General features: G+C 45.2%; 2 protein-coding genes across 5 annotated transcripts in view; both read right to left on the reverse strand.

Moving 5' to 3' along the window:
• Positions 1–3,026, reverse strand: part of LOC140738513 (ubiquitin carboxyl-terminal hydrolase 30-like) — a 40,578-nt gene extending 37,552 nt beyond the window's left edge. For all 4 annotated transcript variants that reach the window (XM_073065887.1, XM_073065885.1, XM_073065886.1 and 1 more), the window contains exons 1-2: positions 2,834–3,026; positions 1,171–1,280 (exon numbers count right to left, since the gene is read on the reverse strand). In XM_073065887.1, the coding sequence (XP_072921988.1) occupies positions 1,171–1,280; positions 2,834–2,913 (190 nt within the window). In that variant the 5' untranslated portion in view covers positions 2,914–3,026. The remainder of the gene's footprint in view (positions 1–1,170; positions 1,281–2,833) is intronic.
• Positions 3,027–8,684: 5,658 nt separating this feature from the next.
• sgsm1a (small G protein signaling modulator 1a) overlaps positions 8,685–18,031 on the reverse strand; it is a 185,368-nt gene continuing 176,021 nt past the window's right edge. The window contains exon 25 of the mRNA XM_073065888.1: positions 8,685–17,931. Within this exon, the coding sequence (XP_072921989.1) occupies positions 17,843–17,931 (89 nt within the window). The 3' untranslated portion in view covers positions 8,685–17,842. The remainder of the gene's footprint in view (positions 17,932–18,031) is intronic.

An 18,031-nucleotide genomic window follows, 5' to 3' on the forward strand; every position in this document is an offset into this window, starting at 1 on the left:
TTTACCAAAAGTTAAAGAAATCCATGTTCATGCCATCAGTTTGGAGAATACCCAGGTAGATTATGTCTCTCCTGAGGACATCTCAAAGCATTTTACAACCAAATAAGTACTTTTGGAGTGTGTTACTATACTGGAGTTGAAGGTGAGATGCCAGAGCCAGTTCCCACAAAATGCAAAGTGATAAGAATCAGTTAATAAGTTTCCATTGATGAAATATGAGGGATAAATATTAGTCTGCAGAACAGGGAGAAGTCACCCTATTATGAATGGTAACATGGGATCTTCCACGTTCACACAAGGAGCTAAGTTCCCGGTTTGGTTTCTAATCCAAAAGCTTCAGCGCAGCCTGATTTGCGAGCTCAAAATCCTGCACAGATCCCAAAGCCAGGTGCAGGAATCTCTCGCTCTCTCTCTCTCTCCCCCCCTTTGCCGTGCAGTTCACAACAGCCAAGAACACTGAAGAGCTGGAAATGTGAAATAAAAATAGAAGATGCTGGAAACACTCAGCAGTCAGCCAGCGCCGCGGGTGAGGGAGTGGAATCCATGTACATTTTATGGCAAAGACTTGACCGGACAAATAGGCCTTAGCCTTATGCATTAAATCTGTTTCCCCTTCACAGATGTTGAGTGTTTCCAGCACTTATGTTGTTGCAGTTTCAATTTGAGCAATATTACAATGCAGAATGCAGCGGATAGCTTACACTAGCAAAGTAACCTTGGGGGGGGGGAGGGATCTGCTGCTAGGTCAGAGGAATATGGCCAGCCAATTTCACAACAGAGTGAGTGTGCATCATATCAACTAGTGGTCAAAAACAATGTTGCGACATTTTTAATCTCAGAATTTGTGCACTTAAAAATTCTGCAGTGCAAATCTACAGGGTACAGGATGCACGTCATATAAAACGTGTCAGAGGATGGCACTTAGGCTCGAATACAAAGAAAATAATGACAACAATGGAAACACGGGAGACTGCAGATGCTGGAATCTGAAATTTAAAAAGTAGTCCAGAGGGTCTCGACCTGAGATGTCCACTGTCCATTTCCCTCTACAGATGCTCCTGAGCCACTGGGCTCCTCTGGCAAATTTTCTTTTACTACCAAGTGTATCCACTGAGAAGGGGCTGAATGGAAAGAAGACAGTTCTCTCTGAAACAACACTTGTGAACGTACCTTTCCTGCGTTTCTTCCTCTCTGTAATCGGCCCCCACAACACGTAGATGCTCGCTGCCAGGGCTGCTGCTATTCCGCCAATGACACCCCAGTTCTTCATTATTCTGCTTCTGTAATCAACGGATTTAATTTTTATTTGTCAGTGTCAAATTTACTTCCCCTTCCCTTCCCTACCTCCATGGAGCACAACACTCCCTTCACTGTGTGGATTTGTCAGTGTCAGATTTACTTCCCTTCCCCTTCCCTATTTCCAGGGAGGACCATGCTCCCTTCACTAAATTGCTTCAATTTATTCTGTTTTTAGGACTGGGGCAATGCCCAGACCCCAGGGGGAGAGTTAATGGGCACAACCTGGCACCCACAAGTGAGAGGACTTCACTCACCTGTTCCTGCTGACATTGGCTGATGACAGGGAAAATAGGGACAGGAGCAGACCACTCAGCCCCTCCAACCTGTCCCATCTGTCAAGGTACATCTTTTCAAATTACCCTATTTGCTCTCTCCCTCCCCCATACTCTTTGCTATTAATATAGCTTCTTCCCTCCTAAATGCGTTCAGAGATGAAACCTCTATAACCTGCGCAGCAGTGAATGCCACCGTTCACCACACTGTTGCTGAAGAAATTTGATTAGTCTCTGTGTCAAATCTCTTGCCCTGCAATCTGGGACTGTGAGCCCTTGTTCTGCACACCAAGGGAGATAGATACCTTCTCCATGTATAGCCAGTAATGTTGTAAAGTCCAATTAGGTCCTCTCTCAAATCTCCACTCTCATGATTGCAAATCCACTCAACCTAATTTCTCCTCACAAAGCAATCAGGAATCAGCAGTTTACGGGTGGGCCCTGACTCAAGGATTACCTGACACACACCCCCATCCCATTGTGGGCAGCAGATAATGCTATTTCAGTGCTAGGTTCAAAGCTGCTGGTGTCTGTAAGGAGTCTGCATGTTCCTTCTGTGACAGCATGTGTTTCTTCCAGGTCCTCCCACAATCCAAAGTCGCATGGGCATGCTATGTTGACACCAGAAACATGGCGACACTTGTGGGCTGCTCCCTCCTTGGACTGTGCAAACGACACATTACACTGTACATTTTGACGTACATGTGAAAAATAAAGCTAATCTTTAATTCCACGAGCTCCACGCCAGCAGAAAATTCAGCACAGGCTGCAATTTGCTGGTCTGAGGAGATCAGCCTGAGATAATATAAACACCACAGGAAGTGGAGATCCATGTTAACAACCTCAACTGATAGTCTAACACAAGCGCTTCAAACTCTCAAACACAGTCCATTCACCAACCTCCCACATTTCAGTTTAGAAACACAATGTGCACAAGTTCAGAAACTAAAGCCTGATGTCTGGAGTTTTTCCTTCCATCTTTTTGATGGAATATCTTTCAGTGCAATCCATTTGCTTGTCCAGCTTTCAGCCCTGTCCACTTGACCCTCCTGTAACATATGCTCCTTAAATGAAAACCATTGTTCAAAAGGCACATTCTTAATATTTCCCCCATCCATCCCTCCCAATCACTCCCGCCCTCCATCCCTCCCACTCCTCATTCACCATCTCACCCCTCCCCACTCACTCCCACCAACCATCCTCCCCGCTCCCCACCGTCCCCAACCTCCGGCCCGGGCCCACACACCTCCGCCCCGCCTCACCTCACAGTCCCTCCGCCGTGTAGAAACTCTCGCACCAGCCTATCGCCCGCCTGTGACCGAGCGCCAGGCCCAATCCGCATCACCTCTCCCGCCGGCCGCTGCCCGGAGCCAGCAACCGGGACCCCAGCGCCGCAGCCGGAACCAAATACAAAGCTCGGCGTCCTTGCCTCCTGCGGAACTGGAAACGGCACACACCCGCATCACGGAGCGATAAGGGTTACGCACATGGTTTTCGGAGGAGAGCTCGGTCCTCCCAGTAGCCGGGTGGCGCTCGCTTCACCAACACGGGCCAACGTTGTCTCCAAACTCAAGAAAAGTTGGTCCTTACTGTATTTTTAAACCCCTAAAAAGATACAAAACGTCTATAATAGATGGTCAGGATACCGCGATTTTCTGTGTTGGGATTTACTCACCGTGCAGATATTTCAGGAATTTGATTTGCAAACCTTTCATTATAATGAAGGAATAGGACATTGTCTTGAAGAAGGGTCTCGTCCTGAAACGTAGACTGTTTACTCTTTTCCATAGAGGCTGCCTAACCCGCTGAATTTTTCCAGCATTTTGTGTGTGTTGCGCTGGATTTCCAGCATCTGCAGACTTTCTCGTGATTATGATGAGGTATTTGGTTTCCCATCACCAGCGGAGTGAATCAAGTGGCAACCCTCTCAGCGATGAAAGGCGGTGGGGAACTGGCACAGAAGAGGAGCTGAGGCGAGCATAGATCAGCCATCGTCATATTGAATGATGGATCAACTTGAAGGACAAGTGGCGTACCCGTCCTGTTCTGTTGGAGTTCATTATCAAAGCCAGTTGTGACAAAGGGTCTCCGATCTGAACTAGCTCTGGCTCTTTCTACAGAGGCTCCCTGCCCTGCTGAGTTTTTCCGGCATGTTCTGTTTTCACTTCAGATTTTCATGATCTGTAGCCTCTGGTGAAGCTCCCAAAGACAGGAAAATGGTTATTCATGAACACAAGAAAGTCTACAGGTGCTGGAAACCCAAAGCAACAAAATGCTAGAGGAACTCAGCAGGTCAGGAACCTCTATGGAAGTGAATAAACAATCAATGTTTCAGTCAAATACCTTTCTTCAGGACTGGAAAGGAGGGGGGAAAATGCCAGAATAAAAAGGTGGAGGGAGGGGAAGGAGGATAGCTAGAAGGTGATGGATGAAGCCAGGTGGGTAGGAAAGGTGATGGGATGAATCCGATAATTGAACAGAGGGGGCCATAGGAAAAAAAAGGAAGGACAAGGGGACCCAGGGGAATGTGATAGACTGGTGAAAAAAGGTAAGAGGCCAGAGTGGGGAACAGGAGAAGAGGGAAAGGGGAGGGAAAAATTAGCACAAGCAGAAATCGATGTTCATGCCATCAGATTGGAGGCTACCCAGAAGGAATATAAGGTGTTGCCCCTCCAACCCGAAGGAGCCTCATGGTGACACAATAGGAGGCAATGGATCGACATTTTGGAAAAGGAATGGGAATCAGAATGTTTGGTCACAGGTTCTTCTTTTGGTGGATGGAGTGGAGGTGCTCAATAAAGCAGTCCCCAGATTTACGACGGCTCTCACAGTACTTCCATGCTCCCGTATTCTAGTCCTCTTCTGGGCATGGGCACTCAGAATTCTGAGAACAGAATTACAACCAAGACCTTAGATAAATGAAAATCATACAACTACCAGAGGCTGGAAATCACCAAACAGTTGATATTTTGGGCAAAGACCTTTCCTCAGGACTGAGAAAGAAGGGGGAAGATACAGAATTAAAAGGTGGGGTAGGGGAAACAAGTTAGCTGGAAGGTGATAGGTGAAGCCAACTGAGTGGGAAAGCTCAAGGGGTGAAGAAGAAAGAATCTGATAGGAGAGGAGAGTGGACCATGGGAGAAAGGGAAAGAGGAGGGGGCACAGGGGGAGGTAATAGGCAGGTGAGAAGAACTAAAGGGTCAGAGTGGGGAATAGAGGAAGAGGTGCGGGGAGGGGGGGTAGTCTGTTCACTGTAAGGAGAAATTGATATTCATGCCAGGTTGGAGGTTTTCCAGAAATATAAGGTGTTGTTCCTCCACCCTGAGGGTGGCCTCCTCTTCGCACAAGAGGCTGTGGACTGACATGTCGAAACAGGGACGGGAATTACCCCCCTCTACATTGATGCAGCTCTTCCAGGTAAGGAAACCCTCAAATTGTCTATCCAGTACTCTCAATGCGGCCACCTCTTCATTGGTGAGACCCGTCGTAAATTGGGGGACTGCTTCGTCCAGCACCTCCACACTATCCACAGGTGGAACTAACTGGTGACCTAATGATTCCCATTCCTGTTCCGACCCATCACCTTCTAGCTATCCTCCTCCCCCTCCCCCTTCCTTCTCAGTCCGGAAGAAGGGTCTCGGCCCGACACATCGTCTGTCTATTCACGTCCATAGATGCTGCCCGACATGCTGAGATCCTCCAGGAAAGAGGTAGTTGGTCCATTGCTTAGGAAGGGTGGCAAGGATAAGCCAGAGAACTACAGGCTGCTCAACCGACCATCAGTTATAGGAAAGTTACTAGAGGGGATTCTGGGGGCCATGATCTATCAGCATCTGCATAGACAGAGTCTGATTAGGAGGAGGTACAGTTGCTTTTTGCACATGTCATCAGCAATTGACTTGACTCTGAAAACTTGCACATGTTCCACAACCACATTTTTATTTACTTATGCACAAGGAGACTATTAGCAAACTCTTCTGAAATTGTACAAAGATATTTTTATATGGAAATTGACTAGCTCGGTATAGTTGGAGTAATTGTTAAGGATGAGGTTATGGAGTACTTGGTGATACAGAACAAGGTAGCATGGTTTCCTTAATGGAAAATCTTGCCTGACGAACCTGTTGGAATTCTTTGAGATTACAAGTAGGATGGGTAAAGGGGGTGCAGTGGATGTTGTATATTTGGACTTTCAGTAGGCCTTTGACAAGGTGCCACACATGAGGCTGCTTAACAAGTTATGAGCCCATGGTATTACAGGAAAGTTACTGGCATGGTTAGAGACTGGCTGCTTGGTAGGAGGCAGCGATTGGGAATAAAAGGATCCTTGTCTGGTTGGCTGCCGGTGATGAGTGGTGTTCTGCCAGGGTCGGTGTTGGGACCGCTTCTTTTTATGCTGTATATCAATGATTTAGATCATGGAATAGATGGCTTTGGTGCCAAGTTTGCAGATGATACAAAGATTGGTGAAGTGGCAGGTAGTATTGAGGAAACAGGTGGGATGCAGAAGTACTTAAACAGATTAGGAGAGTGGGCAAGAAAGTGGCAAATGAAATACAATGTTGGAAACTGCATGGTCATGCACTTTGATAGAATAGATGTGCAAATAATTTTCTAAATGGGGAGAAAATCCAAAAATCTGAGATACAAAACATCCAAAAGGTTAACTTGCAGGTAGAGTCGGTGGTGAGGAATGCAAATACAATGTTAACATTCCTTTCAAGAGGTCTAGAATATAAGATCAAGGATGTGATGCTGAGGCTTTATAAGGCACTGGTGAGGCCTCACCTTGAGTATCATGAACAGTTTGGGCTCCTCATTGAAGAAAAGATGTGCTGCCATTGGAGAGGGTTCACAGGAGGTTCATAAGGATGATTCCAGGAATGAAAGGGTTACATATGAGGAATTTTTCATAAGGATGATTCCGAGAATGAAAGGGTTACATATGAGGAATTTTTCATAAGGATGATTCCGGGAATGAAAGGGTTAGCATATGAGAAATTTTTCATAAGGATGATTCCAAGAATGAAAGGGTTATCATATGAGGAATTTTTGATGACTCTGGGTCTGTACTCGCTGGAATTTAGAAGGATGAGGGGGATCTCATTGAAACCTTTTGAATGTGGAAAGACCTAAACAGAGTAGATGAGGAAAGGATGTTTCCCATGGTGGGGGAGTCTAGGACAAGAGGGCACACCCTCAGGATAGAGGGCTGGTCATTTAAAACAGAGATGCAGAAACATTTCTTTAATCTGAGGGTGGTGAATTTGCAGAATTTATTACCACAGGCAGCTGTGGAGGCCAGGTCATTGGGTGTATTTAAGGTAGAGTTTGATAGGTTCTAGATTGAACACAGCGTCAAAGGTTACCGGGAGAAGGCCGGGTAGTGGGGCTGAGGAGGGTAAAAAAGGATCAGCCATGATTGAATGGTGGAGCAGACTCAATGGGTCAAATGGCCTGGTTCTACTTTTATGTCTTATGGTCTTATATAGATATTGATCCAATAGTAACTTGGTACACTTCTGAATCCCATTATTTCCATATTTAAGTAACAATCATAAGACATATTTCAGGTGTTTAATAACCAGTTAAATCTATTTGAGAATTTATAAAATAATTGTCCAATATTAAATGTTGCCCTAGAATCCTTTGTATCTTTCCCTTGGCTTGGTATGCCTGGTGACCTCAGTTCTCAGGGTTGAACTGAAAGTCTGTACAAAGGAGAATTCAGTCAGATACTATTTTAACCCTTGTGTTACTGCAAATTTCGCAAGTGGACAGCTGTGCTCCACCAGGGGTTCCCAACTTGGGGTCCGTGGATCACTCAATTAATGGTGACAGTCCGTGGCATAAAAAAGACAACTCGACAACCCTTTTAGATTTTCATGAAGTAACCAACAAGTTAGATAAGGGTAAGGCTGGTGATCTTGTTTATTTGGACTTTAGCAAGGTTCTGCATGGCAGGCTGGTCTGGAAGGTTATCTCCCATAGAATCCAGGGAATGCTAGTCAGGTGGATTCAAAATTGGCTCAGAGCTGGGAAGCAGAAGGTGGTGTTTGAGGGTTGTTTCGCAGAATGGATGCTGATGACTAGTGCTGTGCTGCAGGGGTCAGTGCTGGGACCTCTTTGTTATTTATATAAATGATTTGGATGGAAATGAATGAAACGATCAATAGTTAGTGGGTGACACAAGATGAGAAGGTGCTGTTGACAGTGAAGTTCAATGTACAAAGTAACAGACACAAACTGCTGGAGGAGCTCAGCAGGCCAAGCAGCATTGTGGAAAAGAGTAACCAGTCGTCATTTTGGGCCAAGGCCTTTCCTCTGCCCTGACGAAGAGTCCTGGCCCGAATCGTCAACTGGTTGCTCTTTTCCATGGATGCTGCCTGACCTGCTGAGTTCCTCCAGCACTTTGTGTGTGTTGCTTTGTACACTGAACTTCGCTGTCAACAGCACCTTCTCATCTTGTGTCATCTGCTATTGATCAGGCCTAGTTCATTCACATCCAAGTCATTTATATATGAATAACGAATAACAGCATCTGCAGACTTTCCCTTGTTAATCTCCAATGTAGTGCACATAAATAATATAGATTACAGGCATATTCTGATCAGTTAGAGATATCAGAATCAGAACCAGACTTTAATCGCCAAGTACCTATGCACATACAAGGAATTTACTTCCGGCAGATGTTGTCTCTCTGCTCATAACAATAATAATGATAGATATAAATGAAAATATAAATTATACATACAGGTAGTGCAATCCAAGTAATAGTTAGCCGACAGTTAACTGTTCAGCAAAGTGACCGCAGTAGGGAAAAAACTTCTCCAGTGCCTATTAGTCTTAGTCTGGAGGGACCTGAAGCGCCTACCGGACGGAAGCAGATCAAACAGTCCGTGCTCAGGATGGGAGGAGTCCTTTATGATGTTCCCCGCCCTCTTCTTCAACCTGGAAGAGTACAGGTCCACAATAGAGGGCAGGGAGGCTCCAATGAGGCGTTCGGCAGTCCTCACTGTGCGCTGTAGTCTGTTTCAATACAGTTAAGTGTGAGGTGATGTACTTTGGAAAGTCAAACCAAGCTAAATGTAGAAAAAACACATGGTCCGAAAATATTTGGAACATTTATTTATTTATAGATATATCTCATATTTAAAATACACTCACCATAGAATTCATATATATTTATATATCTCTTTTTAAATCATATAATTTTACCCATTTGACTGCTAAACAGGATATGCTCTCAAGTCTTAGAAAAGAAATTTAATGATAAAATATATATTTTACTGTAAAGTTACAACATGTGGATACAGGGCTTCAGCAAGAGGCTCACGGGGCAGAGAACTGAACCATGTCAAGATATACACCACGGAGTGGTAAGGGGACTAAGACTGCACTTTACTGCCTGAGGAGATTCTGCAGACAAGCACTTCATAAATCCACCAAAGCATTATTTGCTTTTCCTTCTAAGGCAGGGGTTCCCAACCTGGCGTCCATGGACCCCTCAAAGTTAATGGTAGGGGTCTATGGCATAGAAAGGTTGGGGACCCATTCTTTGAAATAAAGTGCATTGAGATCAGGGAAATAAAGAGTGAATACTGGTTTCTTTCTACTTGGACTTGGATTGGAGGTGTCAGAAAGGAGGGCTGAAGACACTGACACTCAATAATGTTACTGGAAAGAGAAGCAAACATCAGGAAGCCACAGAATGGATAATTTCACTCACTGCAACTCTGAACCGAATCTGCAACCAATTCTCACTTTCAACCACTCTACAATTCATGTTCTCAATATTTTGTATTTGCACAGTTTGTCTTTTGCACATTAGTTGTCAGTCTTTGTAGTTTTTGTTTCATTGATTCTGTTGTATATTTCTTTTCTACTATGAATGCATGCAAGAAAATCAATCAGGGTAATATATGGTGACCTATACGTACTTTGATAATATATTTACTTTGAATTTTGAATGGAATGTAAGTTTTCTTTAAATGAGCACACTCCAATATCCAGAAGTTTGGTTCTAATTTTGCTCCCCAGAGTTTCCTCCTTTGGACTACAAAGCTCCCAATGGTACATGAACCAGGCACTAAGTTGCCTCTAGTGCAGCAACCTGGGGTCCACAGACCCCTCAGTTAATGGTAGGCATCCATGGCTTAAAAAAGGTTGGGAACCCCTGCTCTGGTGTGTAGGTGAGAGGCAGAGTATGAATCAGGTTTGCTGTCACTGTCGTATATAATGTGAAATTTATTGTTTTGTAGTAGTGGAAAGGCAAAAGCCTAACATCACTAAAAGTTACAAAATAAGTAGTGCAAACAAAGGAATAATGAGGCAGTGTCCATGGACCGCTCAGAAATCTGATGGTGGAGGTTAAGAAGCTGTTCCTGAATCTCGAGTTGAGTGTGGGTCTTCAGGCTCCTGTAAATCCTCTCTAAGAGGACATGTCCTGGACAGTTTGGGTCTTTAGTGATGGACGCTGCCTTGCTGAGTTGATGGGGGATGTAGGGAGACTAAAATGGCATTGGTGCCGGAGTTCCCAACTGCTTTTATGCATCAACCAATACCATTAAACAAGGGTCTCAGCCCAAAGCATCCACTCTTTATTCCTCTCCATAGATGCTGCCTGACCTGCTGAGTTCCTCCAACATTTTGTGTGCGTTGCTCTGGGTTTCTAGCATCTGCAGAATCTCGTGTCTATGAATAAGTATTAGTGAACCACCTTCAGGAACTTGCAGTGAATCCAGGCACTAAACAGAACTGTCTGCTGTCAAAAAGCCTTGTGCACCACACAAAGATTAATTGACAGTTTTCCTTAACTCAGTTAGCTGAAATCACACTAGAGCAGTGAAGTGTAGTCTCGGGTTTTACCAGAACTGCAAATACTGAAGTTTGGAGCAGACCATAGCGCAGCCCCTACACTGGAACAAAGAATCAACGTCTTGCATCACAGAGGGGCAATTCATTAATGTCACTGTTAAAACTGAGCAACTTTCTTTTCTTCCTTGGCATTCTCATCGCTGGTCTAACTGCTGATTCCTTTTGTAATACTGGTGTTGGAAGAGGCCAACCATTGGCAAGACTAACCCATGTCTGGGGAACACAGTCGACTTGCACTTCTCATAACGTCTGTTGAGATTGAGCTTTTTTGTGTCTCTACGGGGTGTCACAGTTTCCTAGTGGTTAGCCTAACACTTTACCACATCAGCAATTGGGTTTCAATCCCCACCGCTGTCTGTAAGGAGTTTTAATGTTCTCCCCATGATGGCGTGGTTTGCCTCCCACATTCCAAAGATGTGTGGTTAGCATTAGCAAGTTGTGGGGCTGCTACGTTGTTGCTGGGACCATGTTGCCACTTGTGGGCTGCCCCTCGCACACACCCCAGACTGTGTTAGCCATTGACATAAACAATATAATTCTGTATGTTTCGATGTGCACATGACAACTAAAGTTAATCCAATCTCTGTCTATGAATTTGAATCCTTTCCACACAACCCAGGGGCTAATTCAACACCTGAAATTACTCCAACTTCAAACAACTGCAAGAACTACTTTTAACAAAACCCCCTCAATGTGGTTTGTAAGTGGAGCTCTGATTGGTGGGCTGGTCTGAAACTAGTTAACCATGGACACGTGCAAAAGGAGGTTTGGAACTGCTAGTGCTTGTGGCAAAAGGCCCAGCAGGAGACAACATGGACCTGCCACACTGCTTTTCAGTGCCACACACTGGCTGATTCATCTCACTCGAACGCTGCTGGTGACTCACTAGTCTGATGCCTAGGATGGAGAGAGGCTCCCACTTGCTGCATGGTGCTCTCTATGTTCTGGGCATCAATGTTCCAACTCAAGGGCATTGTTCGCCTTGTGGAATGGGCCAGCTTTCATTCCCTTACCCTCACTCGAAATACTGAGGCAGAAACTGGCAGCTCACCCTCGTTACCCAGACTGGCTGGGCATGATACCATGGATTCTGGTCACTCAGATGCATCAACGTTTTACATTTGCTGGCTCTGTGTTAGAATCACAAATGTGACCTCTTGCTTTACCTAACAAAAGAAAACCCTCACAGTGTTGCTACAGGTGAATCTTGCTGAAGATTTGAATCTTCAGCAAGAGATCTTACAGTCAATTTTCTTTTATTAAAAATAAACACTTTGGATGCTGCTGCTGGTGTAAGATGATCCAATTCTGGGTTCCCATCGAACATTAACCAACCAAGCCATAAATATGACAAAGGGCAGGAACTTAGCACGTAGTGGTCCAGGGTATAAAGCACTAACTGGCTTTTTAATATCTCTGTAGAGAAAGCACAATTCACTTCTACAATATATATATTTTATATATGTTCATCTGTGTATATATAACTTTTCTGGGTTTGGACATTTAGATAATTTTTACCACATTTAAGAACCTCTGTTTATAGAACAACATTTCACAACAGGGCAGTGACACAGAGACAGTTTCAAAATTTACAACCAATGTGAATAACACAACTCAAACTCACGGGCACTTGGACTGGAAGGGGGCCACTTCTCCATGGTGAAGAGGGCCCAGGTAAACATCAGGCTCCCCAGCAGCCGATGGGCCCAACCCAGGACAGGGTACCTGCACTGCTTTCGTCACTGATCAATGTTTATTCAAGCCTTGCCACTAGTATCAGGACTGTTCTCACTGTCAAGTTAGATGCTTGGTCAAGAAGGGGAGTGGACAATGGTGAATGATCTGTCAACTGTCCCTTTAACTTTGATGCAGCTGTGTAGTGGTTAGCGTGATTCTTTACAGCACCAGCGATCAGAAGCTCGGGGCTCAATTGCTGCCTCTGTCTGTAATGAGTTCGTACATTCTCCCTGTGACCACATGGGTTTCCTCCGGGTGCTCTGGTTTCCTCCCACAGTCCAAAAAGATGTACGGGTTAGGGTTAGTAGGTTGTGGATGCACAGAAAGCATGCCGACACTGTGAGCTGCCCCCAGTACATCACAAGCAATGATACAAATAATGTATTTCACTGTGTGTTTCGGTGTTCCATACACGTAACAAATAAAACCAACCTTTATCTTTAACTGGGGCTCACTGACCCTTGACTGTAAAGCCAGGAGATTACTGTAGGGATTAAGGGGCTGCAGTACTAGAGGCGTGCCATTCACAGGAGATGAGGGCAGCCTGCCATAGGGAGCACAGGGCTCCCAGCACCCAGTCCAACCAAGGCTCCTGGGCAGATAGAGAAATGGGGCAGAGAGGCAGAAAGAGAATCTGATCTGTGCTCAGTCACTTACTCTGAATTATTCTCCATACTGCAATCAGCTTCTGATGTGCACAGGGATAAATATGGATCACAGTAAATCTCTAGTGCACCTTTCCAATTAGAACGTTCCCACCTTTGGAGAGTACATCTAACATAACCCACCCTTGCGGTAGAAGGACTGGCTTACAGGAGAAAAGGGCATAAAATCAGGAAATCTTACAAACTGCAATAAGACATTCCTGTATCGAGAAACCTTTTATGGCTCACAATATAGGGTACGGTTAAGCTCCTCTATAGCTGTCCTCCCACAGGAATATCAGGGTCCTGCACCCTCCCTCCCTGAAACTTATCTTAGTGGCAGGCGGCATCTGTAGGCATGGGGGTGGCCTCAGGTCATTCCAAAGATCCAATGATGGGAGGCAGGAGAAGGCCATACAGAAACTCTCAGCTCACAATCTCCATCTTTTCCAGGCCATTAATAAAATCCCTTGATTCAGTTTTCAGTAAGTATCTGGAAACTAAATGTCCTCATCTCTCTGGAGTAGCAATTTCTGAAGTTCTGAGACCCGGGGATCTAAATCTCACTCTGGACTCCTGGCCAAGCGCAAGGTTGGAAAGTGGAGGAGATGAGAAGGGTTGAAAAATTAGAGAGCCATCCTAGTCTTTGATGGCTTCCCAAGATTGTCAATGTGTGGTCCCTTAGAAGGTGCCGTAGTACAGTTCATTCCCTCCAGGGTGACGTGGCTGTTGGTCCATTGGGAGTGTGCTCAATCCCACACCACTGATTGGATTCTTCTAATGCAGAGAATGTAAATAAAGGAACACACACAAAATGCTGCAAGGAAACAGCAGTTCAGGAAATGAACCGACAGTCCACGCTTTAGGCCGAGGACTGGAAAGGAAGGGGGAAGAAGCCAGGATAAGAAGTTGGAGGGAGGAGGAGGAGTACAGGCTGGAAAGTGATAGGTGAAGCCAGGTGTGGGCGAAGGGAGGATGAAATGAGAAGCTGGGAGGGTATAGGTCAAAAAAGGTAAAGAAGAAGGAATCTGATAGGAGAGGAAAGTGGACCACTGGAGAAAGGGAGGAGGAGGGGCACCAGAGGGACGAGATAGACAGGTGAGGTGCAAGAGGAGGGGTGAGAGGGAGCAAGAATGGGGAATCAAGAAGGAGAGGGGTGGGAGGAGGGAGAAATTGCCGTAAATTGGAGAAATAGATTTTCAGGTTGGAGGCTACCCAGACAGAATATCATCATCCACCTATCTTCCCCTCACCTGGTCTCACTTGTCACCTGCCAGCTTCTCACTTCAGCCCCACTCACCCACCATCCCCCTCACTTATCATCTGCCAGCTTGTACTCCCTCTCTTACCCCCACCTTCTTATTCTGGCTTCTCCCTTCCTTTCCAGTTCTGATGAAGGGTCTCGGCCCAAACTATCGACTTTATTCCTCTCCACAGATGCTGCCTGACCTGCTGAGTTCCTCCAGCATTTTGGGTGTGCTGTCTTACATCAGAGAACTGGTGGGTGGCATCTGCCAAACGCAGCCAGGCTCTGTTGTGCTTGGAGGAAGTGGTGGAGGACTGTGCTGGTGGCTGGCGTGCAGGAGATTTAAAAGTAAAGGTGGATGAGCCTGGAGGAGAGGTTCTGCTGACACAATTCAAAGACCATCAACCAGCAGGAAGGCATTTTGTCTTGTGGAAGAAACGGGCAATGTGTAGCAGGTGATCTAAGTGTAGACCAAACGATTTAGGGAGGAATGAGGACATTTGGTCCCTCTAACCAGCTCCACTATTTAATAAAATCACAGACATTCTGACTGTAACCTCATTTCCACATCCCTCTTGCTTATCAAGAACCCCACACTACCTTAATAATACTCAAAAGCTTTGATTTCCGTGGACTTTTGAGGAAGAAGGTTCCAAAAGATTCACAAACTTCTGAGAAAGGCAAATGCAATGTTAGCATTCATTTTGAGAGGACTAGACTAAAAAAGCAAGGATGTAATGCTGAGGCTTTATAAGGCTGAGGTCAGAGCACACTTGAGTATTGTGAGCAGTTTGGGGCCTCTTATCTAAGAAAGGATGTGCTAGCATCAGAGAGGGTCCAGAGGAGGTTCACAATAATAATCATAGAAATGGAAGGGTTAATGTATGAGGAACTTTGATGGTTCTGGGCCTGTACTTTACTGGAGTTTACAGGAATGAGTGAAGATCTCATCGAAACCCATTGAATATTGAAAGGTCTAGACAGAGTGGACGTGGAGAGGGTGTTTCCTATAGTGGGGGAAGTTAAGGACCAGAGGATGCAGCCTCAGAATAGAAGGACAGAGTTGAGGATTTAGATCAGAGATGAGGAGGAATTTCTTTAGCCAGAGGCTGGTGGGTCTGTGGAATTCAGTGCCACAGATGACTGTGGAGGCCAGGTCATTGGGTAAATTTAAAAGCAGTGGTTGATAATTTCTTGATTAGTGAGTTTGTTAAAGGTTTTGTGGAGAAGGCAGGAGAATGGGGCTGAGAGGGATAATAAATCAGCCATGGTGGAGCAGACTCGATCGGCCAAATAGCCTCAATCTGCTCCTAAGTCTTATGATCTTATAAAAAAAAAGATCCCACTGAGCAGAGGGTGTTGGAGTGTCCAAGCCAAGTCTCTGCAATAGATTTTGTTGAAATCACCTCAACCATTCATTCATGCCTGTTCTCCCCATCCCACCCCAATTCCCAGTAACCTTTGCTTCCCAATTCGCTCGGAGCAGACATCATCAGCTTGGGCTCCAATGTGTATGGCAGTGGTTGTGATTACCAGGACGAGGGTAAGTAGGCCAGCCTAGCACCAAGGAGCTCCAAATACAACAGGGAGAGGTGCCAACAGAGAAGGGCTGGAAGAAGAGGGAAGCAGCTCCACTTCTATCATGACTGATGTGTCGGTACTTGAGTGAATAGGCAGTCCTCGGGTTTAGTTCCTGAGAAGTGTACATTTGCTGATTTCTCCTACAGGTCCCATTTCATCAAGTATTCATTGTAAAATGGCTCATAATTTAACTATATACTGTAATCCAGTCTTTATTACCACTATCTTGAAAACTGTACGGGAGAATTGGTGTAAAATTGGTTTCTATAAAGTCACCCATAACCCGGGACCCAGTGTACTTGTACAAAAATTAGAGCAAATTAAAAAAAGACAAGTGGTTTACTAGCCACTATTGAAAGGGTTTGGATCATAAGGGAAAGGAGATTCTGCTCCAAATGTACAGATGAACCGCACATTATAGGTGCTCAGTTTATGGAAATTCACTCTCATAGTGGTCAGACCAAAATTCACTGTCACAGAACTTATGTATGCAAAAATACTAAATTAACATAATTTTTTTTCAAATCACATTTCTCAATGGATGCATGGATGAAGAAGATTTGAGTTATGAAAAATCGCAATACGGCCTATTTTCTAAGAACTCAACCCTGTTAGCATGGGGATTACCCGTATAAGATGACACAGGTGTACCATGCAGAGTTTTGCTCTCCTCTCCCACTGATGAAGATTAACTCTCCGGGAGGAAGACCTCACCGTGATTCCTGGAATGCAAGGGTGAACTTCCAAGAGAGGTTGAGTATAGAGCCCAAGGTAAACAGTGCAGAACCAGGCACACTGGCCCAACTAGTCCGTGCCAACTATGTTACCTGCAATCTGGCTGAGCCCAAATTCCCTGTCGTTTAGAAGAATGGGAGATGAGTTTATTGAAATGTACTATATACTTAGAGATACCACACTAATAATTATCAAGAGGCCACTTCCTCGGGACAGTTCAGAAGAGGTGGATGGCTATTTAAGTCTGAGATGAGGTGAAATTTCTTCATGAAAAAAGTTCTGACCTTTAGAATCGTCTGCGTTGGAGGTCTGTGGACGATCAGTCAGTAAAGGTACTCACGATCAGTAATGTTCTCACTGAATGGCAGAGTCAGCTCGAGGAACTGAGTTCAAGACTTGGTTATGTTGTGGCTAAATCCTGCTATCATTACAATCCTTTTGACGAGCAACCAAGTAATTTTGTTTTCCTGACCTGGCTAAAGATTGGATTCAAAAGATGGCTTTGAACTTAAAGTCACAACCTCCAGATTCAGAAGCAAGATACCTGCTAAATGAAACACTGCAATTCCAACCCAAACTATTCAAATGAAGGGAGAATATGAAAGAGCAGGATTGTGCTTTGGACCTGGCGAAAGTCCTGAAAGAACCAGGAAGCTTTTCAATTAAAACCAGGAGAAAATTGTAAGCACAGGAGTGAGGAACAGGTTTGGCAGCTGCAATTTCGGTCTCAATAACAATCACCATAGGTCCATGGATGTGGTATTTGCAGCCCCTAGTGGTAGTCAGTGAATTCTGCAGCTGATTACAATACACGGCCCAAGTTGGCAACAGAATGGCAGTCAATGAACCTATCGCTGGCTACTGTGTAGGAATCTTGGCACTGGACTGAAATAATCCCTAAACACACGATGAGAGGGCATCAGAGAGTGAATGGCAACTTATTAAGAGCAAGGAAGGCGAATATAGTGCATCAACTTCATTCCATCGTTGTGCATCAAACATGGTCTATTTGGCCTCTGACAAACTGTCCATCTCCCTGTCCTGTTGAGCCCTTTTGCACTAACTGCTTTGATGGTCACCCCTGATCAAACACCATAAACATTGGGTTTAAAACATCATCTCCTTACAGGCCTTAGACAGGGTGCTCCACCTCCCACCCGCCCCTGAGCATTGAGTAAAAAACACAGGGAAGATCACACACAGGAACGGGGCCCTGGAGTGGCAGGAACGGCAGACTCAGCAACTTAAACAGAGGTACAAAAGTTTTGAAGCTACGACCTCACAGAGACGAGGGAGCAGAGTCTTCAATGTCGCTCCCCAAGCGCACAGTGGCTAAACCAGAGGTCTCAGCACAAATGCAATACCACAAATGACAAGGTTTAGATGGCTTCACCCACCACCGAGGTGCTGCCCGGATGCTGTTGTCTCGCTGCTCTTCACCCTCCTCCACCTCACTTATTCTCGATCAGCTTCTGCACTTTGTAAACCAGATCACGTGCCAGCTTCAGAACTTGCTTTACGTCGTGGTGCTCAGCCATTTCTGGAAGGCAAGATGGGAAATTCAGGGGGGTCAGAAGTCAGAGGGGCTCTGGGGAAGTCACGGTGGGGGGTGGTTGGGTCAACTTCTGAACTGGTGCGTG

Source organism: Hemitrygon akajei, chromosome 14 (genome assembly GCF_048418815.1).
Source record: "Hemitrygon akajei chromosome 14, sHemAka1.3, whole genome shotgun sequence".
Classification (NCBI taxonomy): domain Eukaryota; kingdom Metazoa; phylum Chordata; class Chondrichthyes; order Myliobatiformes; family Dasyatidae; genus Hemitrygon; species Hemitrygon akajei.